The 19,277-nt window shown below is 58.2% G+C and overlaps 2 protein-coding genes across 2 annotated transcripts; both read left to right on the plus strand.

The window, feature by feature from the left end:
- The first annotated feature begins 3,768 nt into the window (after positions 1 to 3,768).
- Positions 3,769 to 12,373, plus strand: NOTUM (notum, palmitoleoyl-protein carboxylesterase). Its single transcript, XM_082067155.1, has 11 exons — positions 3,769 to 4,681; positions 5,005 to 5,057; positions 5,231 to 5,326; positions 6,546 to 6,606; positions 7,426 to 7,484; positions 8,850 to 8,952; positions 9,646 to 9,837; positions 10,182 to 10,282; positions 10,382 to 10,529; positions 11,116 to 11,163; positions 11,261 to 12,373. The coding sequence occupies exons 1-11, from the start codon at positions 4,170 to 4,172 to the stop codon at positions 11,565 to 11,567; spliced, it is 1,680 nt and encodes a 559-aa protein (XP_081923281.1). The 5' UTR covers positions 3,769 to 4,169; the 3' UTR covers positions 11,568 to 12,373.
- A 717-nt stretch (positions 12,374 to 13,090) lies between these two features.
- Positions 13,091 to 19,142, plus strand: MYADML2 (myeloid associated differentiation marker like 2). Its single transcript, XM_082067278.1, has 3 exons — positions 13,091 to 13,889; positions 13,974 to 14,277; positions 15,381 to 19,142. Exon 3 carries the CDS (start codon positions 15,435 to 15,437, stop codon positions 16,668 to 16,670), a length of 1,236 nt encoding a protein of 411 aa, XP_081923404.1. The 5' UTR covers positions 13,091 to 13,889; positions 13,974 to 14,277; positions 15,381 to 15,434; the 3' UTR covers positions 16,671 to 19,142.
- The last annotated feature ends 135 nt before the right edge of the window (positions 19,143 to 19,277 follow it).

The following is a 19,277-nucleotide window of genomic DNA, read 5'->3' on the forward strand; positions in this document are numbered from 1 at the left end:
TGGTGTTTGAAACAGGGTAGAGATCCAAAACGCTGCAAGTGTCTGACGCAGAGTTAAGGTAACCTGTCCTTCCACCAACTAATACCTTCACAGAAAGCACGAAGAAGAAACAAGCACGGTCACGTTAACTGCAGTGATCATTCAGCTACTGAGGTGGAGCAGCCATTCAACTTTAAAAGATACATGTTGGGTTCGTGGAGCCCCAAAACTGGTCTTGTTTCTGGATGGGGGTAGCTCCTGTTTGATGTCTGAAGCAGGCAGCTGTTTCCTATTTTGCATTTGAAAGTGACACATCCCGTAAAGAAATGTTGCTCCTGTTAAAAAGACACCGATGTAATTTGAGCTGAATATTTCCAAGTTGCGGGATTAGAGAGATGAATCTAGTTTTTAATGGCATGTCATAATCAGAACGTTGCATGGGGGTTAAGGGTCACATTTCATACCCAGAGCCACTTCTCATCTCAAATATTTATCTGAAATTAGAAGCATCAGGAGAGAAAGAAGGGGGAGGTTACCACAACCTGGAGTTCATTACAGTGCTACAAAGAGAGAGGAGCTCATTAGGGACTAGCTGAAAATACCCTCGACAATCGGGATTTCTGCCGCTGTCAGGATCAAGAGGACGCCTGCACACCTGCCAGGTGAGCCTCCGCACAACAACGTCCACCATGCCGACAGCTTCTCAGCATTTCGTTAGTGGTTACAGGGAACAAGCTGCAGAACGACCCTTCTCTGAAATCACCTTTTGGGCAGCTAGTGCTTTGCATTAGGTACATACCCCTGGCGTTAGGCACTTCTGCATTCTGTCACATGCCAACACAGAGAATAATGCTAATTTGCCTATCGATAAAGCATGGAAACCCACCTTTTTTTTTTTCTTTCAAACGGATAGAAGATTAACTGTGAACACCCAAAATATGATAAAGAACCACAGTTACTTATCACAGTAACCATGATTCTGAAAAGCGGTTCCCCTGTCTGCAGTGACAGTACCTGGTACTGACCGTGGGGACGCTGGAGGGGGTGGTTCCCCCCGGGCACGAAGGTGCAGCAGGGTGAGCAGGAGCCCTGGTGCCCTGTCAGCTCCTCTGACCCCCCTGCTGATGCCAGGAAAGACAACGCTGGCGCAACTGTGCCCAAGCAGCGTCTACCCCATGGTGAGGGCTCTTCTGTGGGGCAACTTACACCACAAACACACTTTGGATCGACCCAAGACCCAAGAAACAAGCCAGGGAAGTGCAGCGGAGCCAGGGCTGCAGAGCTGGCACCGAGGGGACCTCCCGGGGCACCAGAGCTGGCACCGAGGGGACCTCCTGGGACCTCCCAGGGCACCAGAGCTGGCACTGAGGGGACCTCCTGGGACCTCCCAGGGCACCAGAGCTGGCACTGAGGGGACCTCCTGGGACCTCCCAGGGCACCAGAGCTGGCACTGAGGGGACCTCCTGGGGCACCAGAGCTGGCACAGCACTCTGGGGGATCCTCTCATTTCTGATAGGGAGACATCAAGGGGGCAAGTCCTGGAGCTGCCCTGGTCCTGGCAGAGCACGAGGGACCTTCAGGCTGTCTCATTTGCTATTGGATAGCACAGTCCAACATGCTTCAAGATACAGAACTGAAGTACATTGGGACATACTGGAACATATTATGCAGGATATTTCATTTTGAAAAGCATTAAATGAAAACAGCATCTCCCTTAGCATAATTCCTAGTCATTCAAAATTTCTCACTGGCCTCCTACGTGTCTTACTCCCAGCAATAAAAACGCCGAATTTTCAGTGCCTGGAGCAGGAGTTGGAGTCTCGCAGCTTCCCCTGAGCTTCCGTGCACACCGAGCCCAACCGTCCAACGAGCCCAACCGACCAACGAGCCCAACCGTCCAACGAGCCCAACCCATCCAACGAGCCCAACCCTCCAACGAGCCCAACCCATCCAACGAGCCCAACCCATCCAACGAGCCCAACCCTCCAACGAGCCCAACCCTCCAACGAGCCCAACCCTCCAACGAGCCCAACCCATCCAACGAGCCCAACCCTCCAACGAGCCCAACCCTCCAACGAGCCCAACCCATCCAACGAGCCCAACCCTCCAACGAGCCCAACCCATCCAACGAGCCCAACCCTCCAACGAGCCCAACCCTCCAACGAGCCCAACCCTCCAACGAGCCCAACCCTCCTAACGCAGGGCGGCTGTTCCCGAGAGACTGAAGCTTACGAACCTCTCGTGATGAATGACAGCATTATAAAATCGTCTAAACTCGGTGTGCACTTTGATGTTCTCTGAAGTTCAACACGTCAAAGAGTTAAACTCTACCAAATTTAGATATCTAGAAGTAAGAAAGCTTACTATTTTAAGATTATTCTATTTTCACCTTTTCTCATCCCAGAGAGATTACATTTCCTGGCAAAGACAGACTGGTCTCCTGCTCCTCTGTGGAGGGCTGTTGAGGGGCATGAACTTACTGTTATGGTGTCTACACAAAGATGAAATTATTCAAAGCATAGCATTTTCTCTGTTTCTCCTGTTTCTCTGTTTCTAATAGCGAGGTCTGCAATAAGGACAGAGCTCCTGTGACATTCCTCGCTCTCACAGATGACAAGCACTGTGGTAATGAGAGGTTAACATGGCTTTTTCTCCAGGATTCTTTTTGCAATCACTGGAAATGTCCAAACACCTGGGAATAACCAGGTAGAGCTGATGGGGGGGAACCTCATGAGCTGCCAAGAGCACCAAGGCAAAGAGCCCCGCAGCGCGAAGGCCGCAGCCGGACCACCGCGCAGGCCGCGCAGAGCCACGCAGAGCCAGGCAGGGCGCGCAGAGCCACGCAGAGCCAGGCAGAGCCATGCAGAGGCGGGCAGGGCCACGCAGAGCCAGGCAGAGCCACGCAGAGCCGGGCAGGGCCACGCAGAGCCGGGCAGGGCCACGCAGAGGTGGGCAGGGCCACGCAGAGGCGGGCAGGGCCACGCAGAGCCAGGCAGGGCGGGCAGAGCCAGGCAGGGCGCGCAGAGCCGAGCAGAGCCGGGCAGGGCGCGCAGAGCCGGGCAGGGCGCGCAGAGCCGGGCAGGGCGCGCAGAGCCACGCAGAGCCAGGCAGGGCACGCAGAGCCGAGCAGAGCCGGGCAGGGCGCGCAGAGCCGAGCAGAACCGGGCAGGGCGGGCAGAGCCACGCAGAGCCGGGCAGGGCGCGCAGAGCCGGGCAGAGCCAGGCAGGGCGCGCAGAGCCGGGCAGAGCCACGCAGAGCCGGGCAGGGCGCGCAGAGCTACGCAGAGCCGGGCAGAGCCGAGCAGAGCCAGGCAGGGCCCCGCACAGCCGCGCACGGGGGCTGCGGGCGGGGCGAGGGGCCGCCCTGCCCGTCTGTGACCGAGCGGGGGCGGCGCGGCCCCCCCCCGGCTTTCCCCGCTGCCGGAGGGCCCCGTTCAGCGTCCCTGAGCGCAGCCGGGGCCACCGCGGCCCCTCGTTTCACATCGCCAGCATCCCCATCCCGGGAACATCCCGGTGCTCGCCCCGGTAGCCCGCGAGCGCCTACGGGGACCGGACGCCGTTGTCTCGGGCCAAACGACCGTCTCCCGGTTTTCGGATACCCCTTGCGTGCCGGGGCGCGGCTGGAGCCTGGCACCGCCGAGCAGCCCCCACCAGCCCCGCCGTGAAGGCTCCGCAGCCACCCCCGGGGCGGGTCTCCGCGCCGACGGCGGCCGGGGGGCGCGGGGGCGGCGCGTCCCGCGGGGTGGGGCGGGCGGCACCGCCCACGTGGAGCTTGGAAGGAGCCGCCGTCGGGGCCGCGGAAAGGGGGGGGAGGGGAGGCGGACCGGGGGCGCCGCCGCGGGGGCCGCCACGTGCGGGTCCCCGCTCGGCCCGACCCCCGCAGCCGCTCCCGGCGAGAGGACGCTCCGTGTCCCCGCCGCCCCGCGGGCGGGGCTGGCGGGCGCCACGGGCCGCGGCCCCGGCGCCGGCAGGGGCGGCGATGGCGGCGGCGGCGAGCGCGGGGCGCGCCTCGACGGAGCGGCCCGCCGTGCCGGTGCGGCGCAGCGCGGCGCAGACCCCCCGCTCCCTCCGCCTCGCTCCGAGGGGGCGGAGGGCAGGGCAGGGCGGGGGCTGGCCGGCTGCTGCCCCACGCGGCGCCCGGGCTGGCGGCGCCCCCGGCGCGCTCCCCGCGCACTCCGTGCCCCTCTGTCATGCTCGCCGCCTGGGAGCGGGCGGCGGGCTCCTGCGCCGGCAGCCGCGCCGCCGAGCCCTCGTCGTCGGCGCTGCCCTCGCCGCCCGCCGCCGGCCCCCATCCCCGCGGGCGGCGCGGCGGGGCGCGGCGGAGCGCGGGCGGCGCTGCCCGCCGCCGGGGGCTGGCTGCCGCCGCGGCGAGCGGCGGGTGGCGGCGGGCGGCGATGGGCACGGCGGCCGTGCACCTCCTGCTGCTGCTGGGGCTGCTGCACGCCGGGCCCGGCGGCGAGGGCAGGAAGGGCTGGCGGCGGCGGGGCCCGGCAGCCCGCGAGCGCGGCGAGGCGGCGGCGGCGGCCGAGAGCTTCCCGCTGGACTTCACGGCCGTGGAGGGCAACATGGACAGCTTCATGGCGCAGGTCAAGAGCCTGGCGCAGTCGCTGTACCCCTGCTCGGCCCAGGCGCTGCCGCACGACCTGCGCCTGCACCTCCTGCACAACGCCTCGGTCACCTGCAACGACGGCAGCCCGGCCGGGTGAGTCCCCGCTCCGCGCGGCCCCGGCGGCCCCGCGCCCCGCCGCGCGCGTCCCCCGCGCCCCGGCCCCGCGGGCGGTGGCGCCACCGCGCGGCGGCGCGCGGCGCGGCGGCGACAGGTGCAGCGGGCGGCTCGCGGGCGGCGGCGGCCCCGGCCCCGGTGCTGCGCCCGTCCCGTCCCGTCCGGGCCCGGCCCGGCCCGCCGCCCCGCGCTCCGCCCCAACACCCGGCGCGGCCCCGGCGCCGCCGCCCGGCGGGCGTCAAAGCGCTGCGGCCGGGCCCGGCTTCCGCCAACGCCGCCGCCTCCTGGTTGGATGTCCCCAGGTACTACCTCAAGGAGTCCAAGGGCAGCCGGCGGTGGCTGCTGTTCCTGGAAGGTGAGCGCCGGCGCCTCGGTCCCCCGCGCCGGGCGGGGCCGGGCGGGGCCGGGCGCGGGCAGGCGGCCCGCGGCTGCTGTCGGTGCCCCGACCCCGCGGAGCGGCCGCCCCGGCCCCGGCTCCGCTCCGGGCCGCACTGCCGGGCGGGCGGCTGAGCCTTCTCTCCCTCACAGGAGGCTGGTACTGCTTCAACAGGGAGAACTGCGACAGCCGCTACGAGACCATGCGAAGGCTCATGAGCTCCAGGGAGTGGCCTGCGACCCGCGTGGGTGAGTTGGCCCTGCTGCGCCGTGGGGACGGGACCCCGGTCCTGCGGCTCGGGGTCCACCGGGTGCCGCGCAGCCTGACGGGCACAGACGGGCTCCCGCTCCTGCATGAGGCCCCCGCGCGAGCTGCTCCTGTCCTCTCTGAGAAGCTTACAGCAGCGCAGGAGTGCGCGCGTGTTGGGACGGGCGCTTTGCAGCGGCAGACGCTGCTGGTTTCTCGACTTGGCCAAAGTGCTGTCTTTATTTTAAATGCATGCATGTACTCAAAAACCTGCTGGGATCCTCAGAGTTGTGGGTTTGGGTTTTGGTTTTTTTAGAGAGACTTTGTGTTTCTCTTAATTGTAGAATCATAAAATGGTTTACGTTGGAAAAGACCTCAAGGCTCACCTAGTCCAACCCCTGCCATGGCAGGGCCACATCCCGCTAAACCAGGTCGCTCCAAGCCCCGTCCAGCCCAGCCTCGAGCAATTCCAGGGATGGGGCATCCGCAGCTGCTCCGGGCAGCCTGTGCCAGGGCTCACCGCCCGCACGGGGAAGAAACCCTGTCAGAAAAACTGTTCTGGGGCCTCTTAATCTGTCTGTCAAGACAGGTGCCCTTTCTCGCGCGCGCACTGTGCGCGTTTGCCTGTGGCAGGGCTGGCCCTGTGTGCACGGAGAGGAATCAGATTCACTGTCTGGGTTTGTACCCACAGCCGCATGGTTCCACCTTTTTGCCATTTGCCATTGCACAACTTCCCTTAACCAACAGTGGCGCTGCTCGGTGTGCAAGTGTACATTTGGTGCACACCTCGAGCATACGTAGCATTTTTGGTGGAGTTAGCACCCGGACACCCGTGCTCTGGACAACCAGGCTCCTGGTCACCACAGAAATGCTGAGTTTCTCCCTTTCTTCTCTCTGCTTCTGCTCTGGCTTTCTGAACGCCCAGACCTCGGTTCTTCAGATGCTATACTTGCATATTTTGGAGTTCACCTGCCAGGATCTGGTTTCTGGGGAGGTGCTTAGTTTTAAGTACGTGTAACAGGTTCTTTTCTGTGCTACAAGAGGCTTCTGGACAGGCTGAGTCTCCAACACAAATCAAATCCTGAAAATGTTCCTTACCAGTATTTCATTGTGGATGTTTGTTTTCTGCATGGTCAGGGATCCCACGTGAGGCTCGTGCCATTTCCCTGAAGTCACAGACTGTCACCTGTGCATTTCTTGTTTCTTTGTGCCCATCTGCAGGAACTGGGATCCTGTCGTCACAACCAGAAGAAAATCCCCACTGGTGGAACGCAAACATGGTGTAAGGAGGGACAATGATGGGAAATATGTTTATACTTGAACAGCAACTCCTGCCTTTTAGGCTAGCAAGAACGCTACAAAACCAGATAATAACACTTGTGAAAGGAAATGGGATGTTTCCTCATTCGTTCTGTTTCATCTCTCTTGACAAGTAGCACTGGCAAGGGCTGGGGAAACTTTAGTCCGGTCTCCTTGGAGTTGTGGGGTGACCTAAGGAAGAGAAACTGGGGACAGCTTAGGGAGCCTCTCAGAGACTGGCATGAGTGGTGGGCTGGTGGTGTGTTACACATTTGCCAGTTTGAGAGAGATGTGGAGCAGCTCTTCCAGTTCAAAGAAGAGAAATGAGTTTATATATGCATCTATATTTGTGGGAAAAGCGGAAGAGAGGGATGTTAATTTTCATTCTGCAAGCTGGAGACAAAACTGGGAAGATAACTTCATTCTCGCAGAAAGCTGCGGCGGTTCAGTCCGCGCTCCCCGCGCGGGCAGGCGGAGCGCTGGGCACGGCGCCCACCGCGCGCCCGCGGGGCGGCCGGCGCGAGCCCGGGCCCGCGGCTCTGCGCACGGAGCTCAGCGCTTCAGGCTGACGTGAGACGGGTTGTTGGTTGAGTCAAGTCAGTAACTGACTACCGGCGTTCAGGAGAAAACTGAAGACAGTTGTAATTGTCACTTGGTGTGCAGGAAGGCGGGTTGTCTAACTGGACAAGAAACTCTTCCCTTTTCCCCTCCCCGGTGTTTATTTTCCTCCATTTACTTGACCCTCTCCTCGCCCCTCCTGCGTGTCAAAGCGCGTCAGTGCTCACACAGCTCTCTTTTACAGATTCATCCCGTATTGCTCAAGTGATGTTTGGAGTGGTGCCTCCTCCAAGTCTGAGAAAAGTGAGTGTTGCTGATGGGCTGTTGCTGTCCCAGACATCGCACATTAGGGAAATGGCCCGACTTCTGTGAAACTGCGTGAATGAAGAACAGGCTTTTTCTTGCTGAAGGGCAGGAAAGAATATCAAGCCACTTCCAGATAAAACATCCTGATCTCTTTAGCTCAGGCTGTTTTGACACAGCTCGGAGCCGCTGCTTGCAGAGTCGTCGCACTGATGCAGTATGCAAGGATCAGAGGAACGAAATTCCTTTCAGATGAATCTCCAGGTTCCAGCACACAGCAAATTCAGTGGTGTAGCTGAGGAACCACGGGTTGTTTCATGCAACTTTGGCTTTGCTGGCCCGAGAGGCAAGTGCAGTGAACTGAGCTTCAGGCTTCTCTCAGGAGGAGATCTGACCTCTGACAGGACCTGTCGCCTCAGCCTGAAAGTGTCTTGCAGGTTTCTTTGGGAAACAAATAGTAGTTCATCAGCTGTTGTTTTGGTGACCACGGAGCTCTTGGAGTGCCTAAAGGCGTCCTCTTCAGGTTAAGCTGCATTTCATGCAGATGAATTGTTCTGCTCATGTACTTCTCTGGGTTTCCCAGCTTCGCGGGGATCGGTGTTTGGGTGCAGTCATGTCAATAGAAGCACCGGGGCCCAGTTCTCTTGTTTGTTCATGGCGGGTTTTCTTTGACTAGAGTGGAATTGCTGTTGATACACGCTGCTGTGAACAAAAGAATTGGACCTGAGATGCCCTGTGAGCGGCACTGGAAGGCAGACGTACAGCGCTTTTCTTTGGGTGGTTCTCTGAGCTCTGGCCTTAAACCAGACGTGGCGCCACTCAGTGTGGCTCTCCGCTAACTCCTGCGCTGAGGAGCCAGCCTCTTGTGGATAAGGCAGATACACGTTTTGCCACAGTGAGGGACCTTTTCCCTGCACCGTAACGTGTGCTGGCTCCTGCGAGGCGGTTCCGCTGCAGCAGACGCGGCTGGGTAGTGGTTTCTGCAGGTGTCGCGTTCTGCGCAGCACTGCGTGTCTGAACTGGGGACAGTGGGGTGCAGTGAGCTGGAACTGGGGTTCCAGGGGGCGGGAAGGCGTGTGTGTTCCCAGCGCCCGCTGCCTGGTTTTCCTCCTCCAAGCTCCCCGGTTCTAAGCGCTGCTGTAGGAAGGTGCGTGTCCCAGTCACCCCATGCACTTGCTTTCATGGAAGGCTGTTTTGTACAGGGGGGAGTGTCTCTTGTTAGATGTGCTTGAGACTGGTGGAGAAAACAGGCCTGGTTTCAGGTTCATAATCCCTTCATAAGGTTCTTAAACATTTGTGGAAGGGAAGCAAAAGTCTTAGCCTGGGCAGGAAGCAGTTTCGTTGACACCAAGCTCTCTCTTGCAGATGAATACGCCTTCATGGGAGCGCTGATCATTCAGGAGGTTATAAAGGAGCTGGTGGGAAGAGGCCTGAGCACGGCGAAGGTGCTGCTGCTGGCGGGGAGCAGGTACGCCCGGCCCGCGGGCGGCTGCGGCGCCAGCGCGAGCGAGGGGGCCCCGAGGCGCTCCGGAGCGCGGCAGCGCTGACACGGCAGCCCCTGTGCCTCTTCTCGGTTCTCTCCTTGGAGTGGTACAACAGGGCGTGATATAATATTATTTCCTCTGAGAAAATGAATTAAAAACCAACAAGGCGGAAAGCTTTGCCAGAGGGAAGGAATGTGTTCATCCTTCCCTGCATCGAGAACGCTGGCTCCTGTTGGCCAGCGCCAGGAGACACACGTGTCCTGTGAATAGATTTGGGGCGTCTGAATTCAAAACTCAGGCTCGCCTGGCCGGCTGCTGTGGTCACGCTGTGTCGCAGGAGGCTGCGCTGCACTCAGCGCGTGTTGCACGGGGCTGTGATACCGAAGCTGTAAGGGGAGAGTTTGTCTCACTTCGGATTCTTCCGTTGTTTGAGCAGCCAAACCCCTTGCCAGTGCTGCCATGCATATGTATATCTCCCAGAAGAAAGAGCAAGAGCAGGATTTGTTTTCTGCAGTGTCAGGTTGTTACTCAGCACTGGCATTATTTGAGTGCTGTGCCGAGCAAGGCAACGCCTGGGTGACGGGCAGCGAGTCGCGCGTTGTGCTGTGATGGGTGAGGCTGTTGGCTGCTGAGGACGCGCGTCCAGCCGCTCACCGCCGCCCCTCGTTGCCGCGCAGCGCCGGGGGCACCGGGGTGCTCCTGAACGTGGACCGCGTGGCGCAGCAGCTGCAGGAGATGGGCCATCACGGCGTCCAGGTGCGGGGCCTGGCGGACTCCGGGTGGTTCCTGGACAACAAGCAGTACCGCAGAACCGACTGCATCGACACCATAACGTGTGCGCCAACAGAAGCCATCAGAAGAGGAATAAGGTAGAATCATGCTCTGATGTACACTTTTGTAAGGGGTTAGAGTGTGGAGATGACGTCCACCTTCTCTGTGTCCCTTCATTTTGATCCTTAAAGGGTATTTATCACCTACATCAGTGGTTTTTCAATTATTTTATTGGAAAAGGCAGTAATTTCAAATCTGGATGTGCAAAAGAATGCATGCAATTGTAGAAGCTGCAAAATGTGTTTATGGGACAATGTAGCCAAGAAAGAACTCTGCTGTCAGTAAGCTCAGCTCTAACCAGAACAGGAATCGACCGGGATACGGAAAGGCCGTCGTTACGATCATGCTGCGGCTTCCATTCTGTTATTGCTTTGTCTTCCAGATACTGGAATGGTATTGTTCCTGAACGCTGCAAGCTGCAGTTTAAAGAGGGAGAGGAATGGAACTGCTTTTTTGGATACAAGATTTACCCCACGCTTCGATGTAAGTCTCAGAGGAGGGAGATCAAATGTATCCTAGGGTTTCCTCCGTATCCAGAGCTAACCTAGAGCAATTCCCTTTCCGTTTCCTTTGTGTCCGCAGGTCCGGTCTTTGTTGTCCAGTGGCTGTTTGACGAGGCCCAGCTGACTGTGGACAACGTTCACCTCACCGGGCAGCCTGTGCAGGAGGGGCAGTGGCTGTACATCCAGAACCTGGGCAGGGAGCTGAGGAACACCCTGAAGGACGTGACGTAAGGGCTTTAGCGAGGAAAGTCTGGCACATTGATTTCTAGGAGACATTCTTACCAGCATTCTAGCAGCATTTCTCAGATCCCTGCAGAAATCGATGTTGTAAATTTGGTAGCTATTAGTTAGTACACATCAATAATCTTGTATTTTTCGTGTCTGGATAAGTGGACAGTAATTTCCAGCTTCACAGTTACCAGCTGCCCTTTGTTACCGATGGGGACACGTTTCTGCTCTCCTGCCTCCAGGGTGGGTCTGGGGCTCCTTGCCGTTGGCAGCCGCCAGCCCCGCAGGGACGGGCTGGGAAGCGCCGGTGGCCAAACGTGCGGAGCTGACGAGGAGCAGAGGAGGAGCCGCTGCCGCGCCTCGCTCGCCCCGTGCAGGGCAGGCGTTCGGGAGTCTGCTGCTGCGGGGCTGCGTTGTTAGGCAGATGGAACCCCTTTGCTTCTGGATACTGGCCAGTCCAGACGGGTTTTGTGTCATGACAGTCAGGGCAGCAAAAATTCCACCCTGTGCCTAGTGTGGCAGGTTCTGTTTAGCAGGAGTTACTTTGTCATTCCAAGACCCAATCCGTGTTTCTTTTTCCCGTAGCGCCAGCTTTGCTCCTGCCTGTTTGTCTCATGAGATCATTACCCGCAAGTGAGTGTTTTTGCAGTGCTGTGACAGGTCAGCGGGGAGGCGGTGCGGGAGGTGACGGGTCGGCCGCCTGGTGCGACCGGCGCGCTTGTCTTTTCAGTCACTGGACGGACATCCAGGTGAAGGGGACGTCGCTGCCGCGCGCCCTGCACTGCTGGGACCGCAGCCTGCACGAGAGCAACAGGAACGGGAAGGTGGCTCTGAAGGGCTGCCCCATCCAGCTGGTCGACAGCTGTCCCTGGCCGCACTGCAACCCCTCGTGCCCCACCATCCGGGACCAGTTCACGGGGCAGGAGATGAACGTGATCCAGTTCCTCATGCACATGGGCTTCGATGTGCAGAAGATGGCGCAGCAGCAGGGCCTGGAGCCCAGCAAGCTCCTGGGGATGCTCAGCAGCGGTACCTAGGACGGGGCAGAGGGTGAGATCGGGAGGAGACTCCAGGCCCTTTCTTCCCACGCTCACGCAGGCAGACGCACGCTCACGCCCGCACACTCGAGCTCACACACGCCCACGTGCTCACACACGCCCACGTGCTCACACACTCTTGCACACTTAGGATGTGTCAAGGAAAAAAAAGGCAGTTTCTTGCTTACACTATTTGACCGGAACGCGGTGCCGCCAGACGCCGTTCACGCGCTGTCCCGCGTGCCGCGAGGCAGCCTGGCCGGGAGCAGCGCAGCCGCGAGCAGCAGCGATGATAACCTTCCGCAGGCCTAGGACTTCTTCCCTTGCCGTGATTTTACATCGTAGACTGGACACAAGTGGTGAAGAAGCAAGCACTGGATTTCTTCTGTCCGGCCAGAAGCGAAGGAACGGTTACATGGCTCCTGGAGTTCGGCGTCTCACGAGTCGTGACGTGCGAACGCAGGACACGTGCTAGGGATGGACGCTCTTGTACTCAATTTACTTCCGTATTATTTTATAAAATGACTTTTTTATTACTTTTTTAAACTAAGCAAGAAATATAAATGATATTGTTTTGTAACATATTTTTTTTAAATAACGAAGAAACTTCTTGCTACTTTGGCAACGTGGACATATTTATTTTAATATGTAAAACGCTATTTATAAGGGCTCACCAGAGAACCATAGGTATGCCTTTGTAAAGCTGTATATGCTGCTCATTTGGATGATCACCTGATGATCACCTTGTGCCTGGGAGAGGACTGCGGGTGGTCTTGATGTTTTGTAATAATTAGACTTCAGTGTTCCCCTTGCCGTTGGCTTTGTCGTCGTTTCTCTGACGAAGAGGTTGAAATAGGAGGTCTGAGTGCAGAGACTGTCCCTCGGCACCTGACGTTTGCACGGTTGCGCAGCATTCTCAGCCTGCCGGGTGTTCAGAGTGTTGTGTGTTAAGATGCAGCAAAGGCCTCTGTCTGTGCTAGTGAGAGGAACACTTGATCAGGCCGTCCGGCCTGTCTTCGAACGGGGAAATCTGGAACACAAAAGGCAGAGAACAAGACAAGTGCCAACGTATTTCTGTTCTTCTAGTCGTTTGTGAACACACCCCCCCCGAACACGGGGAAGCCCCTTTGGTGGCGATGGGAGGGGAGCAGGGAGGGCCGGGATGTGGCTGGGGAGCCGGCGGCCGTTCGGTGCTTCGGGGCAGCTGCAGGGAAGCTGCAGTGGCGGCCGGTGCACACCAACCTGCACGGGGCTGGATTTACATCCACGCTGCACGGCCGTGCACACCAACCTGCACGGGGCTGGATTTACATCCACGCTGCACGGCCGTGCACACCAACCTGCACGGGGCTGGATTTACATCCACGCTGCACGGCCGTGCACACCAACCTGCACGGGGCTGGATTTACATCCACGCTGCACGGCCGTGCACACCGACCTGCACGGGGCTGGATTTACATCCACTCTGCACGGCCGTGCACACCGACCTGCACGGGGCTGGATTTACATCCACGCTGCACGGCCGTGCACACCAACCTGCACGGGGCTGGATTTACACCCACTCTGCGCCAGTTCTTGGTACTGACTTTGCATTTGCTTGTGCTTGTGTGGTTACACAACGTGTAGGCCACAGAAAATTAGGGCCTGATTCTAGAAAAATTCCATGCGCTTTCAAAATAGGGCAAGGCTGGAAAATACAGCACCATGTGTTTGTACTCTCAGATCCTGTGACTGGAGGAGAAGCTTCCTCTCTGAGAGGGACACGTTGTCTCCAAAAGCATCACATGATTGAACGGAATTCAGATGCAAACAAGAAGTCACAAGCCGAGAGCAGGACGTATAGATTTGTATGCGAACAGGTCCAGACCCGGGCACGGGGCTCGTCAGCAGCCGGGAGCGCGGAGCCGCTGCCTCGTCTGCTGCTCGAGAGGAAACGCGGCGCCTGTGATTTCAGCTGGTTTAGGTGCCACAGAGCACGGTGAGACCCGCGGGGACAGCAGCGACCAGCCGGGCGGCGAGAGCCCGGCAGCCACGGCCACATCCCGCCCCGCGGCCGGACCCCGGCGCCGGGCCGGAGCCTGGAGGAGTTCTGCCGCGGTGACGGAGCAGCGCCGGAGCCGGGAAGGGCAAGACCCAGTGAGAGCTTCACCTGCGGCTGCTTGGCTCTGGCTGCATTTCCTGGTTGTTGTGATGTTAATTGTTCAACTTCCACCCCAAATGAATGCATGTTTTGTTCATTCAGGCCAGAGGCCTTGTTAAGGAAAGTGGGAGGGGTTCTTGTGCAAGAGACAGTGAGGTTACGAGATGGTGACAAAGCTGAAGGTAGGTATAATTTTGCCGTAACATCCACAAAATGTGTACTGTTGTCATGTGAATAATCCCATAAAGTTATCCCTGGATTCCCAGATGCTGACTGCGAGCTGCTGGTCTGCTGTGGCCTTTGGTTTTTCCCGTCAGCAACCCTGCTGTCACCCACGTGTGTCCCGTTTGTCCCTCATCTTAAGCCACAGCCGCAGCCCAAGCGGCTTTTGGCAGCAGCGCTGCTTCAACGGACCCTGCCCGGTCCCCGGTCCCGGCCGCCCCGCCTGCCAGCGCCGCTGCTCTGCGGGTACAACCGCGCATCTGCAGCACAAGTCACACCAGTGGTGACTCCAGGTCAGAACAATCCCCGCCAGGTGCAACTTCGCTGCTGTTTCTTTCAAAATCTGAGGTTAGTGTCGTGATACAGCTGGCAGAGCAGTTGTGCAGGATAAGGCGCTCTCGTCAGCTCTTCTTTATAGTATCTGGTGTCTCGTGGCAATTCATTGCTGGGTGTCACATAATTACATTAATATAGGAATAAGAAATAATGATATTAAGCAATTACTGTTGTTACCGAGCATGAGGCTTGATGACAACTCCCAGTTAGGAAGTTACAGGCCCTGTCAGCACAGCTGATGATGATCTTGAACCATTTGAAGGGTTTTGAGGCTCTGGGCTGGCCCTGGTCAGGCTGGGCCCCTGCAGTGGTGCTGAGCTCCAGGACAGCCCCGTGTCCGTGCCAGTGGGTGCCGTGCTGGCCGGTGGGTGAGGAGCCAGCAGTGCTGAGCTGAGCAAGGAACTTTTCTACTGTGTTGTGTTTTTTCTTTTCCTCATTCTGAAACTACATCAGAATTCTTTTCAGGGGCTTTTAGAATTAGAACGAAGAGACTTTTGGGTTGAGGCCAAGTCTGGGAAATGTATGCCAGAAATGGCTACTGCGGCAAGCCCTGATGGAGCAGGAGGAGGGTTTGACACTGCAGAGTGAAATCTCTGTTCCAAAACAGAGCTAAGAATATCAAAGCAGGTTTTTTGTTTGGTTGTTGTTTTATCATTTTGTTTTGGTTTTTTTACAATTTTATTTGGTTTTGGCATTCAGAGATACAAGAATAACTGGTCCTGTATAAGTAAAATAGAGACGGGAGGAGTTCATGGGGCAGCGAGGTGCAGTGCTGGGAGCCGCAGCCTCGCGCCCTGGCTGATGCTCAGAGCCCGGCAGGTCAACACCTGCCAAGCGCAGCAGTGAGTCAGCGTTCACCGCAGCCCCGGCCGAACCTGCACGGGGCTCGTGCCCCCGCAGGGCCGGGGCTCCGGCCGCAGCTCCCGCCACGGCCCAGGGTCCGGGGGACAGCGGCGGGTTCAGTGACCCGAACGCGTCAGGGGAACGGCAGGATGATAATCGGGAGCCTCTGATGGAGCTCGCAGTTTCAGTGTTAAATAACAGCAGCTCATGGCAGTTGAGGGGGGCAGGACTCATTCCAGGACTATTAATATAGCCCCTATTTATACACCGAGGTGCCTGCAAACGGCGCAGCAGAGAGCCACAGCTGCAGAGCTAAAATGGAATAAATGTCACCCTCCGGGGAGAAAGTGATCCCGTCGGCCACCGTGGGGGAACGGAGACGGCGGAGGGAGCAGGCGCGGGGCAGGTCTGAGACCCGCGGCGGCAGAGCCGATCGCAGCGCCGCGGGCAGAGCAGCCGTCCCCCCCCGCAGCAGCCGAGGCTGCCAGGACGCACACGCAGCATCTCGCGCGGCAGCTCCCGCAGCGGCAGAGAGCGGCGGGGACTCGGCTGCCGCTCCGCCAGGCCGGTCCCGGCAGTGGCTCGGACAAAGGAGCAGGAGCCTGAAAGGGCGTCCGGGGATCCTGAAGGGCATTGTCTGCGGGACTGGGAGGATGATGGAGAGCACGGGAGGGCCGTATCTGAACACGGCTGCCGTGACGTCCCCTGTGGGAATCGCTCGTTTGCTGCAGATGACGTTTGGATGCACCACGTTCAGCCTGGTTGCTCACCAGGGGGGATTCAGTGCGGCGTACGGCACTTTCTGCATGTTCGTCTGGACCTTCTGCTTCGCCATCACTGTCTTCATCATCACCTGCGAATTCACGCACCTGCACAGCTGCCTGAGCATTTCCTGGGGAAACTTCACGGCCGCTTTTGCCATGCTCGCCACGCTCATGTCCGTCACGGCCGCGGTGATCTACCCGCTCTACTTCGTCCAGCTGGGCTGTTACCCCATCGGCTGTGAGGTGCGAGACTTCCGCATCGCAGCCAGTGTCTTCGCGGGGCTCCTGTTCATCGCGTACGCCGCCGAGGTGTTCTTCACCAGGGCGAAACCGGGACAAGTCACCAGCTACATGGCCACCGTCTCCGGGCTCCTGAAAATCGTGCAGGCGTTTGTGGCCTGCATCATCTTCGGGGCGCTGGTAAATGACAGCCAGTACAGCAAGCACGTGGCGACGCAGTGGTGCGTGGCCGTCTACAGCTTCTGCTTCGTGGTGACGGTGGTGGTGGTGGCCTTCAGCGTCACAGGTAGGACGGCCTTGCCGTGGTTCCCCTTCGAGCGCTCGGTCGTGGTCTACACCCTCGGGGCCGTGCTGCTGTACGTCAGCGCCGCCGTCATCTGGCCGGTCTTCTGCTTCGACAGCAAGTACGGCTCCCCGCGGCGCCCCGGCGCCTGCGCCAAGGGCAAGTGCCCCTGGGACAGCCAGCTGGTGGTCGCCATCTTCACCTACGTCAACCTGCTGCTCTACGTGGCGGACCTGGCGTACTCCCAGCGCATCCGCTTCGTCTCGCACCTCTGAGACGGCTCTGCCGCTGCGGAGCCGCAGCAGCCGCGGGGCTGAGGCGGGAAGGCGGCGCCGATCGGGACGTGCACGAAAAGCATCAACCAAGGTTAAGCCTGACCAGAGCAGCAAATGAAGGACCTGCAGCGGGGGTCCGTCTCCCCACCCGCACCGTCGGCCTCGGAGCCCGGCAGAGCCTGCGCCACGGCTCCTCCGCGGCGGCAGCACGCTCGCTGCACGCCGCCCGCGCGCTCACCCCGACCACCGGCAAGGACACCGAGGACTTTGAAACTGTTCCCAACACTGAGCTGTAATCGAGTGACTACCCAGGAAGTGGGGGAGTTAAAAGCTGCAGCAAGGAACAGCAGCTCTGGAGCTGGAAACAACCCTCGCGGTCTGGGTTGGTCTGGGCTGTGTGGTCAGACCCAAAATGCTTGCAAGTGTGGGAAATTCAAGTCGGGACGTTTCTGAGAACTTCACAGTTGCAATAGTATTTTCAAGATTACCAGTCCTTTGCCCTCCTCTCCTTTGCAGTTTACCGCACACAGATAATATCCTCAAGCATGGGATGTTCCTATTTAGCCAACACCAAGTCACTGCAGAACCAAAAATGTGTGGATTTGGGCTGTACAGCCGTGAAACGGTGCAGAACAGAGCCGACCCGCGGAACGACGAGCGGAACCTGGCGTCCTCGCACAAGCGGGACCAGAAGGGACCTCGGCAGGTGCTTTGTCTCTGTTCATACGCCACCGTTTCTTTGTATTGATGTCAATAACATTTTCCCGAAAGCTTAAAGATAAATTTGCGGGGGGAAATGGAGAAAGGAATGTGGAGATGAATTGTTCTTGCAGTGCTGGATAAAAGCCCAAACTGGGGCTCGCGGATGGGATGGGATGTGACAAAACTTGTGTCCGATGGCAGCAAACGGGGAGTGCAGGCTCGACCAGGCGCCGGGTTCCCGGCTCTCCCGCCGAGCTGCGCGGCCCCGGCCCAGCCGGCCAGCGCGGGCTCCGGAGCCGCACGGTGCGCGGCTCAGGCTCCAGGCTGCACGGGGTGAAATGGGACTTTCTGATGCAGGGAGAAAGCAGAGTGCTCCGAGTGCTCGTGCAGAAAGCAAGCAGACTAGATTGGTTTGATTAATATCTGAAGTAGGTGGCTGTCAGAAGCAAGATTCATTTTTTAACCAAATTAAAGCTGAAGGGCAGACTCACTACATCTCCAGATATTTGTGTACTTTCATCTGGCTTTCCATGCAGCTTTGATTTCCCCAGATGTAGCCCTTCTGCTTTCTGTTGGAAAGCACAGCTCAATTCATTGTGATGTTTAAAGCCTGAACATAGCCCCAAAAAAGTACATAGACAAGACAGCCAAGACCTCAGACTGACATTCCTTGTAGCACAGTCACTCAGGAAAAAGGAAGGAAATCCACTTTTCATCAGTGCTTTGTACAGGGTTTGGAAAGCAAAGGAAAAAGCGTTTGGGACAGGTTGTGTTGGCTGATTCTGCTCCCAGGAAAGGAGCAGCTCTCAGCAGCTGGATGAAGAGCCCAGGGAAGGGGTCGAGGAGCAGCGCGGGGCGTGCGCCGGGCGGTTCTGTCCCGCCGTCCCGCGGGCAGGGGGGCGGGAGCTGGCGGCGCAGGACCCGGCTCCACCGCCTGCCCACGTAAAACGCGACCGGAGAGCTTTACTTCTTGCCACGCAACAAATGAAGGGGTTGTACAAATGAGAAACTCTAACTTGGGAAAAGAAATGCCTTTGTGTTGGAGAGGGCGCTGCACAGAGAGGGCGGTTACCACAGAGGAGCCTTGCGTGCTTCTGACTGATTCCTTTAAACCAGTCAGCCTGCCCAGGTGAAGCCGTGTCACACACAAACAGGTGACTGAGGACCATCATGGCTTCTGCTATAGAATTAAACCCCAGGAATATTTCCTACCGACAGCATCTGCCGGTGGCCGTGGGGGGGCGCACGGCAGGTGCCCCGGCGGGGCCGCTGGTCCCCAGGGCGACACCGCGAGTCTCTCGGGTGCTGAGCGCGGTCACCAAGGTCCTCAGACGGCTCACGCTCTCTTCAGCTACGCGACTGATCCGGTGCCAGGGACGTGACGAAGGGCCCAAGAGAAACAGGTAACTGGGAGACAACGGGGGTAACATTTAGTGTCTTCACAATAAGGAGGAAACAGGATTGAACACGGAAATCATCGAGAAGACAAGTCACTGCCAAGAACAGCGTGTTCAGATTTAGCTTTCTCATCTGCCAGCCAAAGACTGAGCAAAAAATGTTAGCATGGTCAAAATGGCAAAAAAAGATTGTGTGGACAACAATCCCTTCTTTTAGGAGGAAAAAACAACCCCAAACCTCATGCTTCAGCGGTTAAAACACTAACCATTGGAAACTATGAGATTACCCAATCTAGGGCAGAGAACATCCGATATCTGCTTAATGTGAGTTCACCAACCAGCCCTGTCGTGATTCACTTAATTAAAACCTCCTTCATTTCCAGAGCTCATCTTTCCCCTTAATTAATAAATCGGGATCAAGTAACTTGCCATAAAACAGGCTTCCTAAGACCCCCTAATGCTCTTTGGCAAACTGGCATCGGAACGCCGGCGCCCGCCTGGAGCCGCA

Source organism: Streptopelia decaocto, assembly GCF_964273445.1.
Source record: "Streptopelia decaocto genome assembly, chromosome: 16".
In the NCBI taxonomy this organism is placed as follows: domain Eukaryota; kingdom Metazoa; phylum Chordata; class Aves; order Columbiformes; family Columbidae; genus Streptopelia; species Streptopelia decaocto.